This window comes from Chelon labrosus (assembly GCF_963514085.1).
Source record: "Chelon labrosus genome assembly, chromosome: 20".
NCBI lineage: Eukaryota > Metazoa > Chordata > Actinopteri > Mugiliformes > Mugilidae > Chelon > Chelon labrosus.
Genome location: NC_140353.1, coordinates 24,802,568 through 24,818,085, shown reverse-complemented (window position 1 = coordinate 24,818,085; position 15,518 = coordinate 24,802,568). Strand labels below are relative to the sequence as shown.

The 15,518-nt window shown below is 40.5% G+C and overlaps 1 protein-coding gene across 1 annotated transcript; it reads right to left on the bottom strand.

The window, feature by feature from the left end:
- Nucleotides 1-4,041: 4,041 nt before the first annotated feature.
- On the bottom strand, nt 4,042-6,398 carry cox8a (cytochrome c oxidase subunit 8A). Its single transcript, XM_084568355.1, has 2 exons — nt 6,135-6,398; nt 4,042-4,413 (listed from the first exon to the last, which is right to left on the bottom strand). The coding sequence occupies exons 1-2, from the start codon at nt 6,249-6,251 to the stop codon at nt 4,318-4,320; spliced, it is 213 nt and encodes a 70-aa protein (XP_084424481.1). The 5' UTR covers nt 6,252-6,398; the 3' UTR covers nt 4,042-4,317.
- Nucleotides 6,399-15,518: the final 9,120 nt, after the last annotated feature.

Genomic DNA, 15,518 nt, shown 5'->3' with positions numbered 1-15,518 from the left:
GCAATTAAAATTAACTAGACAATTCCCCGGCGGGAAATCGCGAGAGTGATGCAGTGGCCGCAGCAGTCTGCGATACCATGCTATATTGCTGTGATAGTACGATGCTACGATGCTATGATGATGCTACTATGCCAAGATGCTACAATGCTATGATGCTAAGATACTAAGATGCTATGATACTAAGATGCTACAAAGCTAAGATACTATGTTGCTACGATGCTAAGATGCTACAATGCAATTATACTAAGATGCTATGATGCTTTAATGATCACCTGTTCATATTGTCATAATATAATCCTGGTGAAAATATTTGCGACTTACGTTTCAAATAATTTCATGTTTGACTACAAAAAGTAATGGTCAGGTCAAGACAGGTATGAAAGTATTCGCGACTTACGTCGCGAATGTCTTTACTAAGTAGCATGTCTTTACTACCATGAGCAGCAGCTATAACAAAAAGCACAACTCAAATAGTAATTTAAGGCCTGGTTCCTTCTGACTGGATGGGTGTGAGTTTGATGTCATGCAGGGTACAACAAACCAAACAGGATGAGGAGGATGCAGTAGGCCTGGCTGAGAGAGAGAGACACTGAGAAGGGTCGTCCTTTACGCCCTTCTACAAACTGAAGGGCAGGTACAGGCAGCAGACCCCTCCCAGCTCCACCTGAAAGCCAGCATCAAATAAGGAAGAGAGTGGGAGGGATCTCACTAGGATCCCCAGACAAAGAACGAGCAAATCGTAACAATTGATCGTTAATCATAATAATTTTAACAATAAAACTCATTACTCCTACCTGAGCAATAGTTTAACAGTTTACGGCACAGTCTTACAGTTAGATAAACAATAATATTAAACTTAACACATCCAGGCTGTAACAAGGAATCAGCGATGAAGTGAAGACCTTCAAATTGTCCTGTGAGTCCAGCTCTTTGTCTCATATTGGACGTCACTGCAGTCTGTCTGGATCAGCTGGAGGAAAACTATAGGCAGACAAATAGACATGTCAAATAATGTTATGTAACATACTTAATATAACTCTTATGAGTGTTCAACAGCTCATTATTTATTTAATTAAAAACATCATATTATATTAAATTACTCCAATTATATATATATATACTGTCATTAATGTTGTTGCAAGCCATAAATGTTTCCTACTTTATGTGGTGGAATAATATATTTTTCAGTTTGACACAGTTTAATTTAAAAATATCTTCCCTTTAAATTGTAAAACTTCAACATTATTACTGTGATAAGCCCCCGGCTTGCAACGCGGCGAATTAGCCGGCGGCTAACCCCACTAGCCTCCGCGTTAGCTCACGGCTAACTGCCGCGGCTAATTCGTGTTTAACTCCCGCGGGTCCGCGGTTAAATCCCGGTTAGCTAGCGGTTAGCTCGAGGCTAACTCCGCGGTTGAGTCCGCGGCGTTAAGGTAGCGGCTAGCTAGCTCCGTTAGCTCCGCTAGCTTGCTAACATACATGCGCTATGCTGGAAGGCTAGTCGTCGGCTAAATCACTGGGCGGCTAGTCGTTTTAATGTTTTGGCAGATCATGTTTTCCACTGAGAGCTCTTTTCCCGCCTCTCGTCCCCAGCAGCTGCGTGTGTGAACGTGTGTAAGCTGGTTGGGGTCTGGTTGTCATGGCTACCAGGGTCAACTGCTCCTGTTAGAATGTCAGTTGGAAGACGGGGAGAGAGAGAGAGAAAATGCTGAAATATCGCCTCGAACAGGAAGGACCTGTGGCCAAACCGTATTTCCAATCATTGAACCGACTTAACTTTGGGCATCTTGAGGCTTTCCTGAACGTCTAGATATGTAGTTTTGGGTAAAATGAAGAAATGTGACCTATTTAAAGCGATTCAAAGAATGGTTACTTCTGCTTTCCTCCAGAAATTTCCCTGCCTTTTTAACATGGCAGTCTATGGAGCTGTGGATGGGTGTTGCTGGCGCATCTTTGTGTCTGACGCCAAAATTATAAGACTTACAGCTTTAGCATACAAATTTGAGTGAGAAGACACATTTTCCTACGTTTCTATGTATAAATTATGTCTGTCGTGTGAAATTTGTGGCCACGGGAGCAGTTTCTGTGCAGTTTTTTGACTAACTTTCTTCTCCCCTCCTCACTCTAGCTGATGATGTCATCCACTCTAGCACAAACATTCCGCGCAATACACACCCATTATAAACCCTGAAATTTGAGTAAAAACCTACACAACTCTGAGGCTTCATAGTTTAAAAACGGTAAAAGTTGTCGATAAGTGAAGTGAATCTCTGAAGAGAAGGCAAGAGTACCTACGTTTTAAAGTTTAAATGAAGTCTCTCGGTTAAAGTATGCCAGAGCAGTTCATTGTTGAAAATGTCTGTTGAATTTTTTTTTTTTCGGGCTTCTCCATTCATTTCAACTACGTCGCGAAAAAATCTTGTTTGAAAGAACTGTATAGAAGCACACCGAGTCCGATCGAGACGCACGTTTTGATGTATTTTGTGTCTGTGTGCGACGAACGGTATTTGAGTTGAAAGGTTTCGAAAATGCGTAGGAAAAAGTTTAATAATAATAATAAGAATAAAAAACGTAGTGAAGAAGCACTGCAAACTATTGACTCCCATAGCTTTGCTATGAGGGTCAATAGTTTGCATTGCGTAGCACTGCATCACTAATTAAACTACCAGAGCAATAAACATATACCTTCCAAAGGATGGCAGCAGCGTGGCTGCAAGCTCTGCCGATGATGACACTAATAGGCCTACCAAGGCTATGTGATGAGGGACTTTAAGACTTTGGCTGGACTCTACGTTTGCTTTAAGGTAAATAAGATTCTGTCCCACGATCTCTTTTAACAAAACGCGTCCAACCCAGGCGGCAACCTCCGGGTCTGAAAATTGAAGGCAATGCGGAAGTGCAAAAAACTGCAGTTCATCGAGTGACCGCTTGAGGCTGGCTCCAAAAGGGAGCAAATCCCAGCCTGGTACCAAAAAAAAAAAAAAAAAAGGTTTTAGTCTCAATGCCTTATTTCACTATTCATGACAACTGTACGGGTGATTTTTTTCTAACGCGTTCGTTTATTTTTTATTAAGGTTTAAAATTCTGCATAATTAAGGGGGTTCCCGCCTTGAGTGACCCCATAGACATATATCTATGAATGGTCCAACCTTATTACTGTGCAGGTACTGATGCGCCTCAGAGGTTTTTAGATTTTAGGCCACTTCTTCATGTCATCCTCCCACCCCTCTATATTATTAGGCAGCGGGATTGTAATGTCGTCTTGTTTGAGCTGTGACAGCTGGTGTTCCCACATCGTTTACGTGTCGAAGTCATTAGGCGTGTTCGACTTCATGCAGCTCTGTGCAGATCTGACTTGACGTGATGCATGCTGGGTTGTTCATGCTCATAGACCTCGAATATGATTGGTTAAAATGAACTTGTTGTTGTGCTGGACAATGAGTCCTGCCCCCTGCACGGTGGCCTGGCGGAGCTGAGGAGCAGCTTCAGTGACAGCCTGCTTCACCCTCGATGTGTGAAGGAAACATTCAGAAGGTCTTTCCTTCCTGCTGCTGTTAGGCTCCACAACGAGCACTCCTAATATGTGTCTGTGCAATATGTCTGTCATCTATTCTATCTCTGTCATTTCTGCATGCTGTTGCAAACTGCAATTTCCCCATTGTGGGACAAATAAAAGTTTTCTTATTCTTAAGTTTAAGAGTAATAGATTGAGTGGAAGTCTGCCGACATTTAAAAGACCACATTTTTCCTTTTCTTCTGTTTTACAAATGAATTTGTAAACCAACAGCATTTGCCAGTGTTTAAATGTCAGTTCCATTGTCATATTTAAAAATCATCAATCATTTTCAACTAGAGGTCTACAAATAGTCATAACCATCAATACAAATTTGCTCATTTAACTGTGAGGTGTTACTGCATAATGAGCTCCCTTGCATTAACTTTAATGAGTTGACTCTTACTGCTAATTTAGGAAAAGGATTTTCACAAGTGCTCTCACTATCATGCACAGTCAATGTGGTCACCATGCAGAATTAAAAGCACATGTTCGTAACATACCAAAAACATATTTGCGTTTAAATTTTAATTCTGTTTACATATTCTTTCAGAGGTAAGATGTACATTACAACATTCAGTGTAATCAATGTAACGGGTTTTAAGAATAGTTGGTTTGTATCTGGGATCAGGAGTGGAATGTCCACAGGTACAAGAGAGAAGGTAAAACTTGTTCCACATTCTTCTCTACAGCAAAACAAACGCTGATGGTCTAAGGTCATCAGTGGAGACAGAAATCTGACATTCCAGGTGTCAGACTGCACTTTAGTCCTTCTTCTTGTAGTCTTCCAAGTGGGCCAGGATCCATCCAGATGGTCCCAGGATGGCCAAAGAGAACATGCCAATTCCAACGACAGTCTCCTGAGCAAGAGACAGAGGGTATTTAGTCAGATGACAGCATCGTCACTGCTACATAAAATAGTCCAGCAACAGACAGAGTTCCACTGATAAGTATTTTCACCCCTCTGAAATTTTGACATTTCTGCACTCAAAACATCAGCAGATCTTCACAGAAATCCTGACAAAAGAGAATCCAATCAAACGAATTAAACTGCTTCCTTTTATTATTTTGTATTTGTTTATTGAATAAAATTAATAATTTGTATGTATCTGTGAGATGCAAAAGTAAGTGAAACCTTGTTTTCAGTATCTCAGTAATTAGCAAGTTGCACATTTTCAGTCATTTTAGCCCATTCCTCAGTACAGAACCGTGTCAGTTCTGAGATGCTGGTGGGTTTCCTCACATGTTCTCCTGATGGTGGATTCATTAGCCAATGTGAGAGAGGCCTTTAGTTGCTTTGACGTTACCCTGGGTTCCATTGGGACTATAATGCTTTTAGAGTAATCTTTGTTGGTCAACCATTCCTGTGGAAGGCAACAGTCATCTTAATTGTTCTTCATTTGTTCACAATCTAACATTGGGTTTGTTGATTCCAAACTCTTTAAAGATGGTTTTGTAAGTTTTGCAGAAAGCTCTGTTGTCCATGCCATGATATGCTTCTGCAAACATATGTGGTGAAGATCAGACTGTGACAAATCCCTGTTTTTGTTTTGTTTTTTTTTAACAAAAAAGGGGCACTGACAACTATCTTGATTCACTCAACATTATTGCAGTTTGAAACGGTACTGAAATTTCCATGAAAACGTAACACAATTCACGTTTTCCATAATCATATTGATATAAAATAGAAGGAGCCTTTTAATCCAATAAAAAGAGCGTCTTATTTGTGCAGTGTAGTAGTACAAATCGCCATAGGTTTGGAGTCAGTGGGTCAAATGGCTTGGAAGCTATTGAAAAAAAAATCTTAATTGTCAATAAAAATATTAACATGTCATAAAAGCAACCTCAAATCCTTTGAAAATAGCTGTGTCTAATTTGATCATTAAATAACATTCGGGATAAGTTTGAAGTCACTGGGTCACGTAACATGGAAGCTATAAAATGAAATCATTCATACAAACATTTTAGTAAAATTATTTAATTATAGATTGACAATCACAATACGAATCGTTTGTGAGACCAGTTTCGTATATTTTTCATCGTATCATGATCATTGTTATATTTTTTATGTCAGAATGAAGATATTAAATACGACATACATTTTGTGTTATTTCATCAACGAAGTTCCTAAGTGAGACGCTTCTCTACTGTCCAGCCTAAAGACAACTTTTCTCGTTCTATCACATTAAAAGTATGTAATGAATATGATGCAGTCCAGGGACATCATGATTAACTTCAGGATGACGAGAAAAGTGTCGCCGTTTCTGAAAACTGCTTTCCTACATCAAGAGCATAGCAACATCTGCGTATTTCATTTTTTCAGTCAATACGGAGATAAAATGTCTACCGCGCATGGGTCTTCAACTTGAAGAATTAAATATTGCTGTTAACATGAAAACAATGTGTTAAGTACGCATATTGCGTTACTTCAATTAATCGCACACAATTACTTATATAAAATACAGTAACTGTCCCAATCAATTTTGCAAATTATGACCTTGTCAGCCAAGGACAGGAAGTCACTGCTAGCTAGCTATCCACCCGTTAAACCCATGATAGTTCAACGACATAACAGACTTACAAGTGGACCAATTTTTTCCTTGGCGGGTCTCGTGTAGAGACTGGCCCTCTGTGCGACGACGTGCCCGCGAAGGGTAGGAGCAGCACGGCTAGCGATACTCATCAGAAGCCCCGGCATGTTTGTCGATTAAGATTCACTAAGAAACGTCTTCTCGAGTGAAAGAAAGCTCGTACAGGATGCAGAGGAAGTGCTTAACAGCGAAGGTCAGTCTTCGTCTCCTCGCTGCAGATCACGAGCGCACCGCCACCTACTGTCCTGGATGGTTATGTGCATAAATGTAGATTTCTCATAGTATTAGCAACTGGGTTATGCTTCCGAAGTTCCTCTAACACGGGGATTCACAAAGTGTGGTAGTGCGCGAGCTGGCTCTAGGGCAGAGGTTCTTAACCTTTTTGACCTCGGGCCCCTATTTTCCCAGTACAAAGTGGTCCGGGGCCCATTCAAATATTAACACTTTCATTTTAATTGATCTGAGTCTTGGTTTGAATTGTAACCAATAACTAAATCAAGTCCACTGATAGTTTAACAAGTTAAAACATTGTGAAATAAATGATATGATACTCTGTGATCCTCTCAAAGACATTTATTTATATTCTGTATGTAAACTTGCACATACAACAACACTGAACAGTAGCAAATCATATCACGTTGCTACAAGAACAAATATAAAGGCTCAAGGCTCAATATTTAGATTTAGACAGACTCTCAAAAAACTGATGAGAAATTTTGATAAATAAAATTCTGTGGTAATAAAACAAATACATTCAAAATAATAAAAGTTTCAAATTAAATAAATAAACTCTAAATAAAGTGCAAATTAAAATGTTGCCTTATAACCTGCTGATGAATTTGACAAATTAGCGGTCTTCATTTTTGCATGCCAGAACTAGAAGTTACTCTTCAAATCTGTGACAAATGAACAAAGAACAGTCAACTAGGGTTGCCAAAAAACAGAATCGTCCCATTTTTAGAAAGTACGCGTCTCGTATTGAGCTGAAGGTAGACACACTTAAGTGCGAAAACAGTGTGTAAAATGTCAGTGGAATTAATGAACAACAGGACAAATATATGAACATTTACGGTAAACTTATTCCCAGGCCGTCTCCTGCTCTGTGACCAATGAGCTGACAGCGGGAATCCTGCTCATCTCATTGGTACCAGAGAATGTCTAATAAGGGGAGAAGTTCCACTCTCAGTGAACTTAATAGAGAGTGGCGAGGCTCTCCGTAGACGGGCTCTGTTGGTACGAAGAAGATATCGGAAGACAACCAAAAAACTTTTCCTCACACTTTATGTTTGCACTTTTCTTATTGCACTATTACAAGAGGAATGTTCTGATTTCTGTTATTAATTTACACAGTTTTAAATTAAGCAGGACAGGTTTCTGTTTTATTTATTTTATTGTTAATTTTGGTATTTTGCATTAAAAATAAATTGTTGAATAATAATTAGTTTTTCATGTGTAGTGTTCATATCACTCAAAAATATGCATCTTGTTCAATTCAGGTTCGAGTAAAATAGTTATAAAATCTTTTCACACACATAAGGGCTAAAAAAACATCACCACGCCGGGAAGGGTGAAGGGTCTGCCGGCTCTGCCAATGAGGTGTCCCTTATTTATTTTCAGGGAGTTGGCAACCCTAGTCGCCACACCACACGTCTGGCTACAAGATAGCTGGCTTTCAAAGCATATTTAGCGTTGCCAGTCAGTGACACGATAGACTCTCGGCTCTGCCTCGCTACCTCCATTCACAAAGCCTAACTTAATAAAGTCAGGGTTGCGCACAAATTTAGCCTTTGAGGAGGGGTTTGCATCACTTTCATCTTCATTTTTTTCGTTTAAAAACTTCTCCATCACTTCAGGCAAAAGATCGCTGCTTCTGATGCTGCTGCTCATCGGAGCGTGCTAAACAACTGTCGGACGCCTCACTGCTGTTTCATTATGTTCTGTCTCTATCTGGACTATACATAATGGACGATTAAAGCAGTCTTGCTTACTTGAACTTTATTGTGTGCAGTCATCATCTCACAACTCTCTTACTAGGTAACGTTATCTGAACTGGTCCGCATGCGCGGTGTCACCTCTAAATCAGTCCCCCGTACACAGTACTTAAATAAACAATCCTATTGTTACATCTTTCGTTTTCTTTTTTCTAGTTAGTCTCGTTCCCTGAACCTAGGTATTCTAGAGCAACAAACTTGTACCATATGCTCTGCTCATTTATAGCAACAAAAGCACTAGTAAGTCAACAGTTCAAAAGCAATAATAAATCAACAGTTCAAAACAACAGTTTTCTAACAAGTGCACCAAGTGTATAAACAACACATTTTCATATTTATTTATTTATTTTTTTTTATAGTTCATACTGTAATCACTGAACATAGTCTGTCAGATAGTGGGGTCTGACAACTCGTCGACCTGACCTGGTGACCGTGTCTTGGTTCTCTGCAGGGCCATCTGGCGGTATGACCGCCTCAGTGACTGTTGGTGTGGGCTTGGTGTGAGTGTGTCTGAGGTGGCGACGATTACGTCTCAAAACACCTCCTGACTCTAACTCCACCTCATATGATCTATGGCTCACCCGTTGGACCACTTTCGCTGGTCTCCAGCCCTTGTGTGTGTCATAGGGCTGTACTCTCACACTGTCCCCTCTTTCCAGAGTGTCCAAGTCTTTTGCCATGCGGCTGTAGTACTTTTCCTGTCTCTGTCTGTTGTATTTCAGTCCCTGTTCATTGTGTGTTACCTCTGGCTTCAGCAGAGTGTCCTTTGTGGGAAGCAGGGTCCTGGTCCTCCTGCTTAGGAGTCTCTGTGCCGGGCTTGTGTTGAGACCCTGGCTTGGTGTGTTGCGATGATCCAGCATGGCCAAGTACGGATCCTGTCTCGCTGCTGCAGCCTTCAGCATCAGGCGCTTGGCTGTCTTCACCGCTGACTCCGCCTTCCCGTTACTCTGCGGGTATCCCGGCGACGATGTCCTGTGTTCAAAACCCCACTTCTGGCTGAAGTGCTGAAACTCTAGTGATGCATATTGGGGTCCATTATCTGAGATAACAATGTCTGGAATTCCCTGTCGGGCAAAGTGGGCCTTGAGTTTTTTGATCACTGTGTTGCTCTTAGTGTCAGGTAGATAATCGACCTCCCAAAAGTTTGAATAACAATCTACTGTTATCAGATAGTCTTTATTGTGAAAGGAGAAAAGGTCTGTTCCTACCTTGGCCCAGGGTCTGGTGGCCATGTCTTGAGGGTGTAGTGTCTCTCTTTGTTGCTTTGGGTCCACTGACCTACAGATGTCACATTTGGAGATGAAGGTTCTGATCTCCTCGTTCATTCCAAGCCAGTATACACACTCCCTCGCCCGCCTCAGGCATCCTTCTACTCCCAGGTGTGAGGAGTGGATCCTGTGAGTGATGTCCAACCTGAGTGCATCAGGTATCACGGCTCTGTCCCCTCTGAACACTATGCCGTCCTGGAAACTCAGTTCATCTTGGAAAGTGTGGTAGTGTCTGATGTCACATGGTAAGTCCTGTTTTCTCTTGGGCCACCCTAACAGTATTCTGTTTGCCACACTCTGTAACTTTGTGTCATCTTTTGTTGCAGCCCTGATGGCACTCAGCCTCTCTGCTGAAATGGGTAGGTAGCTGACCATGTTCACAGTCTCTATATCTGTCTCAGTCTCTCCCTTAGTGCTCTCTGGTAAGTATGCTCTACTCAGTGTGTCCGCAAGTAGCATATCCCTGCCTGGAACATAGGTCACAGTAATATCTTAGGTGCACTAAGTAATGGCTTGCTGTGTATATTTTCTAGGGGCTTGTGGTCACTTTGTACTGTAACCTCTCTACCATAAGTATATTGATGGAACTTTTCCATCCCAAACACTATGGCTAAACATTCTTTCTCTATTTGGGCATAGCCCTTTTCAGTTGGTGTGAGTGCCCTACTACCAAATGCTACTGGTTTACCTTTCTGTGTCAGGGCGGCCCCCAGTCCTGTGTCTGATGCATCACACTGAAGTGTCAACTCCTCTTCTTTGTTGTAGTACTGTAGGACTGGTGCTTTAGCGATTTTGTCTTTCAGTCTTTGAAACGCCCCTTCTTGGATGTCTGTCCATTCCCACATGTTCTCCTTGCGCGTGAGTTGTCTCAGAATCTCAAAGTCATCTGAAAGGTGGTCATAGAACTTAGAAAGATAGTTGACCATCCCAACTAATCTCTGTACCCCTTTCACGTCTGTTGGTCTTGGCATCTCCCTGATTGCCCGTACTTTCTCTGAGTCAATCCTCAGTCCCTCGTACAACAGTACTTAAATAAACAATCCTATTGTTACAACTGCCACCAAGAGGTGGGAAGCTGCATTGCGGTCCCGCGGCCCTTGCGGCCTAGCCTGGCGTAGCCATACTCAATTCTAGTCAGAATGTGAGTCTGATACCGCTCCATAGGGCTGTGATTATGGGGCGTGTTTCAACCGAACCAGGAAAAAAATGCCTCTGCACTCAGTTGGATAGACCTATAACCAATCAGAGCAACGGAGTGTGCGACGCATGTTGTGTCCCATCTTCTTAGCGACCATCGGAGCCAGCTTGTTTGACTGTCCGTTAAATAAAGTTCAAAAAAAAAAAAAAAAAAAACATCGGAGCCAGCTGATAAATTAAACTTTTGCCGAATCCCGTACGAAGGACGGCAAAAACATCTTTCCGATTAACAAATGCCTTGATCGCATTTATCTGTTCCTCTTTTAAAACAGAACAGAGTTCTAGAACAGAGTCGATGGCAGAATATACACATCTCAGTTCTCCAGCGGCAGCCATCTTTGTAAACAAATTCAACCCAAGCGCTCTTTGGTGACGTGGTTACGTTACTGTTGATCATCGGTCCATCATCGTATAAAGCCCGCCCTGAGAATCTGATTGGTTCGAACAGCTTCTGTTCGAGCATAATTGCGCCTTAACGGAGCGACACCAGACCGAACTTCCAGACCAAAAAATGTTGTGGGCGGGACTAAGTTCGACTGGCACCCAGGCTACTTGCGGCCCACCGGTGGGTGCAGAACTGCAGGAAGTTTTTTGCGGCCCAGTAGTTGGCGCTCGCGGCCCAAATCTTCTTCTACGCACTCTACATGCGCACCTGGCTTGTGGCCTCTTACGTCATTCATTTTTGCAATGAAATGGCTGAAAACAGGGAAACTTTCAGGTGGGATATCTCAAGCCAAGTGTGTGTTACTTAAAGGACCATGTTGCTCCTTTGTTCAGCAACTTGTAATACTAAAGAGTCCCTAGCAACTCTCTTTTTTTTTTTTTTTGACTGTCTTTTTTTTTTATTATTTCTTTATTTGCAAAATAGAAGTAATGGTACAAAAATGGTACAAATTACAGTTAATAAAGTGTGTATGGTAAGGTACAGATTACAATACGTGAATAACAGCAAACATGACTAAAAGCAAACATTGCCAGGGGGTATATACCGCATACAGAACTTTAGGAAAGAAATATGTTGAATAATATACATAAATCGAGGGTTTTGAGAGCTTTGGAGTTCTTAGAGAATAGTTTACTCTTAATGTATTGCTTGGATTCTCGTTCAAAAGCTGTAAAGGAAGGTTTGGAACTAGAAAATTTCATTTTGTGCATATGTGCTTTAGCTAGTATTAAAATTAGATTAATAATATAGAATTGGTTGGATTTAGACGTCGGGTATGAGGAGAAGCCAAACAATACATCTTTAAGAGATAGAGAGGTGAAAGAGAAATCAGAGAGAATATGTTGAGAAATGAATGCACAGAGATCTTGCCAAAAGGTACAAGAGTGGGGACAGGACCAGAGTAAATGATCAAGGTTCTCGGGAGCCTGTTGACAGAACGAGCAGTCTGTAGTAATGTCCTTTTTGAATCTTTGCATAAAAGCCTTACATGGGTAAATTCGATGGATTATTTTAAAAGACACTTCTTTAATTTTATTCGTTATCAAATATTTAGAAGATAAACACCATACTTTCTTCCATTCTATGTCAGAAAATAGGTTATTCCAGTGTGAAAGCGCTGTTGGGATAGATACATTGTCTTTTAGAAAAAGATGCGTATATTACGGTTATATTTCTATTATTAGTAGAGAAACAGATTTGGCCAATCTCAGTAACAGTGGGATTCAAAGGTAATAAAGAGGAGTCATGTAAAGAATTTTTAAGAAGAGAGACAGCACCAGAAGGGATAGCATCAAAGACTATAACATACTCCCTGGGAGGAATAGGAATATTATACTTGTGTAGAAGTTCAGTGTAGGACATTAAATCACCACTAGAGTTGAGCAGCTGAGTAACCAGATAAATATCATGACCAAACCAGTTTTCTAAAAATAATGTTTTGTGTTTATATAGCAAGTCTCTATTATTCCAGATATAATATCTGTGTGGTGAGAAGTTGTGTTTATATATCATGTTCCAGGAAAGAAGCATCTGTTTATGAAAATTAGAAAGACTTAAGGGAATTTTTTCAATATTATAATTACACAATAAAAGAAATTCGAGGCCACCAAGTCTAGAGAATACGTGATTAGGAATGAGGTTCCATATAGAGTTAGGGTTCATAAGAAATTGCTTAATCCAATTTATCTTGAAAGTATTATTTAAGATAGAGAAATCAAGAAAGTGAAGGCCACCGTGTGTATAGGAGTTCATTAAAACTGATTTTTTTAAGTAGTGGATTTGATTTTTAATGCTTTCTGTGTACAGACCGTGGAGGAGAGGGGCTAGTTGTTCCGCAAAGGCAATATAAAATTCTGAAGATAGCCCATCAACACCTGGAGATTTGTTGAGTTTAAGACGTTTAATAGCAAGTAGGATTTCATCAATTGTTAATGGAGCGTCACAGAGATCTGTCATGTCATCTGAAATTGATTTTGTATTAGAGAGAAGGTTTAAAAAGTTGTTGGCATCAGTCTCATTATAATCTGATTTATAGAGGTTTCTGTAAAATGAAGAACAGTAATTTGCTATCTTGCGTGGGTCGTCAGTGATATCTCCGTTAATATTGAGTTTCCTGATAGAATTCAATTTGTTCCTGGATTTTTCTAGTTGGAAGAAGTATGCAGTATTCTGCTCTCCTTCCTCCAGCCATTTGCTCCTTGATCTTACAAAGGCTCCTTCAGCTTTCTTTCTGTATATTTCATTTAATTCATCTTGCTGTAAATTTAAATCTTCCCTGTCACTTTCGGATAAATCTTCAGGCTTAATTTGGGTAAGGGCAGTTATTTTAGTAATAATTCTTGTTTCATCTTTCTTTCTTTCTCTGGCTAAAGTGGATCCATATTCTCTTAGGAATTTTGAAACCTCAAATTTAAAGAGTTCCCAATTTCTGCAAAAGTTATTATCTATGAAGGCCCTGTTTGAGAAATACTGTATTATTTCCTGGATCTTCTCAATTACTGAAGCATGCTTTAGGAGAGAGTTATTGAGTTTCCAATAAGAGCCTCTAAATTTCTGGGTGTAGTTAGCTTTAAAGGATATTTGGAGTGACACCGCTTTATGGTCTGTTAAAGGCGTTGTTATAATATTGCAGGTAATGTTATTTCTATCAAAGCTGTCAGAGATTAACCAGTAATCTATGCGTGACATAGATGTGTAAGCTTTATTGCTCCATGTATAAAGTTTAATGTTGTGATTTTTCTCTCTCCATATATCAGTCAAATAGAATTTTTGCATGAAAGTAATCAGGTTGGAAGACGGAGACTTACCTACACTTGGTGGCCATCTATCTAATGAGCTATTTAAGGTAATGTTGAAATCTCCGCCTACTACAAGCAATAAATTGGGATATTTAGAAATCCAGTAAAGAAGGCAAGTTTCCAGGACATCGAATAAAAAGTCATTATCCCGTTTCGAGAACAACAATATTATCAATACTAAGAATCAGTATCAGGTAGTGACCATGAGGATCACTTTCTGAGTGCAAGACAAAACTATTAAAGTTATTCTTAAGAGTTGCAACCCCTGCAGATCTTTCTGAACCATGTGAAAACCATATTTCATTTCCCCATTGGGATTTCCAAAAGGAAACATCATTTAACATAGAATGTGACTCTTGGAAAAAATAAAAATCAGATTTCTGCTGTTTTGCAAAGAGAAATAAAGCTTTCCGTTTAACATTTTCTCTTAACCCCCTGGCATTGAGAGAAACAACTGATAAGGACAGTGTAAGGAGTGAGAGGTGGATAGAAACTAAAACCAATGTAAACAATCTCCGCCCCCAGCAGAACAAATGTATGTTTAAGTATGAACATTTATTTGAACTAAATTGTGCCTATGAACTGTAGGCTATGAGTGCATGTATGTATAGTATTTGTAGTGTTTGTATAGTGTTGTGTATATATTCTAATCTGTTCGTGATGTGTACGCCTTGCGTGAAAGCATTATAGTCCCTCTGTATGCATGATGCGGCGCAGAGTGGCTACATAGCTGAATAGCTACATAGCTAAGTGCTACTTAACCGATGCAAACCATCATGGGGGGCTCGCAGTGTCCATTACGGCAGGTGTCTCTAGAAGAGCTGATGTTGGATGGATCTCTTTTCCTTCTATAATCACGCGGGTCCCAGCAAAGTGGGCTCTCTTTCCGTCCTTCTTTGCAGCCTCGATCATTGGCCACAGTTTGGCTCGCAGAGCTTTATCAGGTGCAGTAAGGTCTTCCGTGAAATGAAGTTTGTTCTCTGTGAGAAAACTACAGCCCTTAGCCTTCCTCCACACCAGGTCCCGTGTAGATCGGTTCGAGAAGCGGATGATGGTCGTTCTCTGTCTTTTTTCCTTGTCATTATATCGACCCAGACGATGAACAATATCCACATTTTCTTTGACATTTGCCCGAGGCTCTCCGATAACAGCACAGCAGACGTCGATAACTTTCTCTTTTATGTTTTCGTGCACGCTTTCTGGGATGCCATGCAGTCTTAAGTTCCATCTTCGTTGGTATCTTTCAGCTTCATTGATTTGCAGCTCTAACTCCGAGAGAGGTTGAACGTTGTTTTTGCATGCATTCTTCACTGATACCATGTCAGTTTTCAAGTCACCAATTTCAGTAAACACGAAGTAAATTGACTTTTTTAAGGCATCGATACTGACGGTGTTATGATTGATCATGCTTCCTAAGTTATCAGCACGCTCATTTATTATAGCTGTAATGCTGTATTGCAAGTCTGTGAGCGTTAATTCACCTTTGAGTCTCTTTCCATCAGGTCTGGCGGGAGTGTCAGGGTCGTTATCCGGGATGGGTAACAGCTCTGGACTCTTGTCGCGAGTGCTGGAGCCGGTGTAGTTATGCTCAGAGATGGTATGAGCAGCAGATGAAGTTTGGTTACCTTTTGTAGTCTTCATGTCTTTGGGAGAGATTTTTGTCGTCGTCGACTTC

Bases quoted from the DNA above. Each gene is read 5' to 3' on its own strand.
- cox8a (XM_084568355.1), bottom strand. From the start codon at position 6,251: ATGCCGGGGCTTCTGATGAGTATCGCTAGCCGTGCTGCTCCTACCCTT. The intron at 4,414-6,134 runs GTAAGTCTGTTA...TCTCTTGCTCAG, and splicing joins AGGAAAAAATTGGTCCACTT to GAGACTGTCGTTGGAATTGG.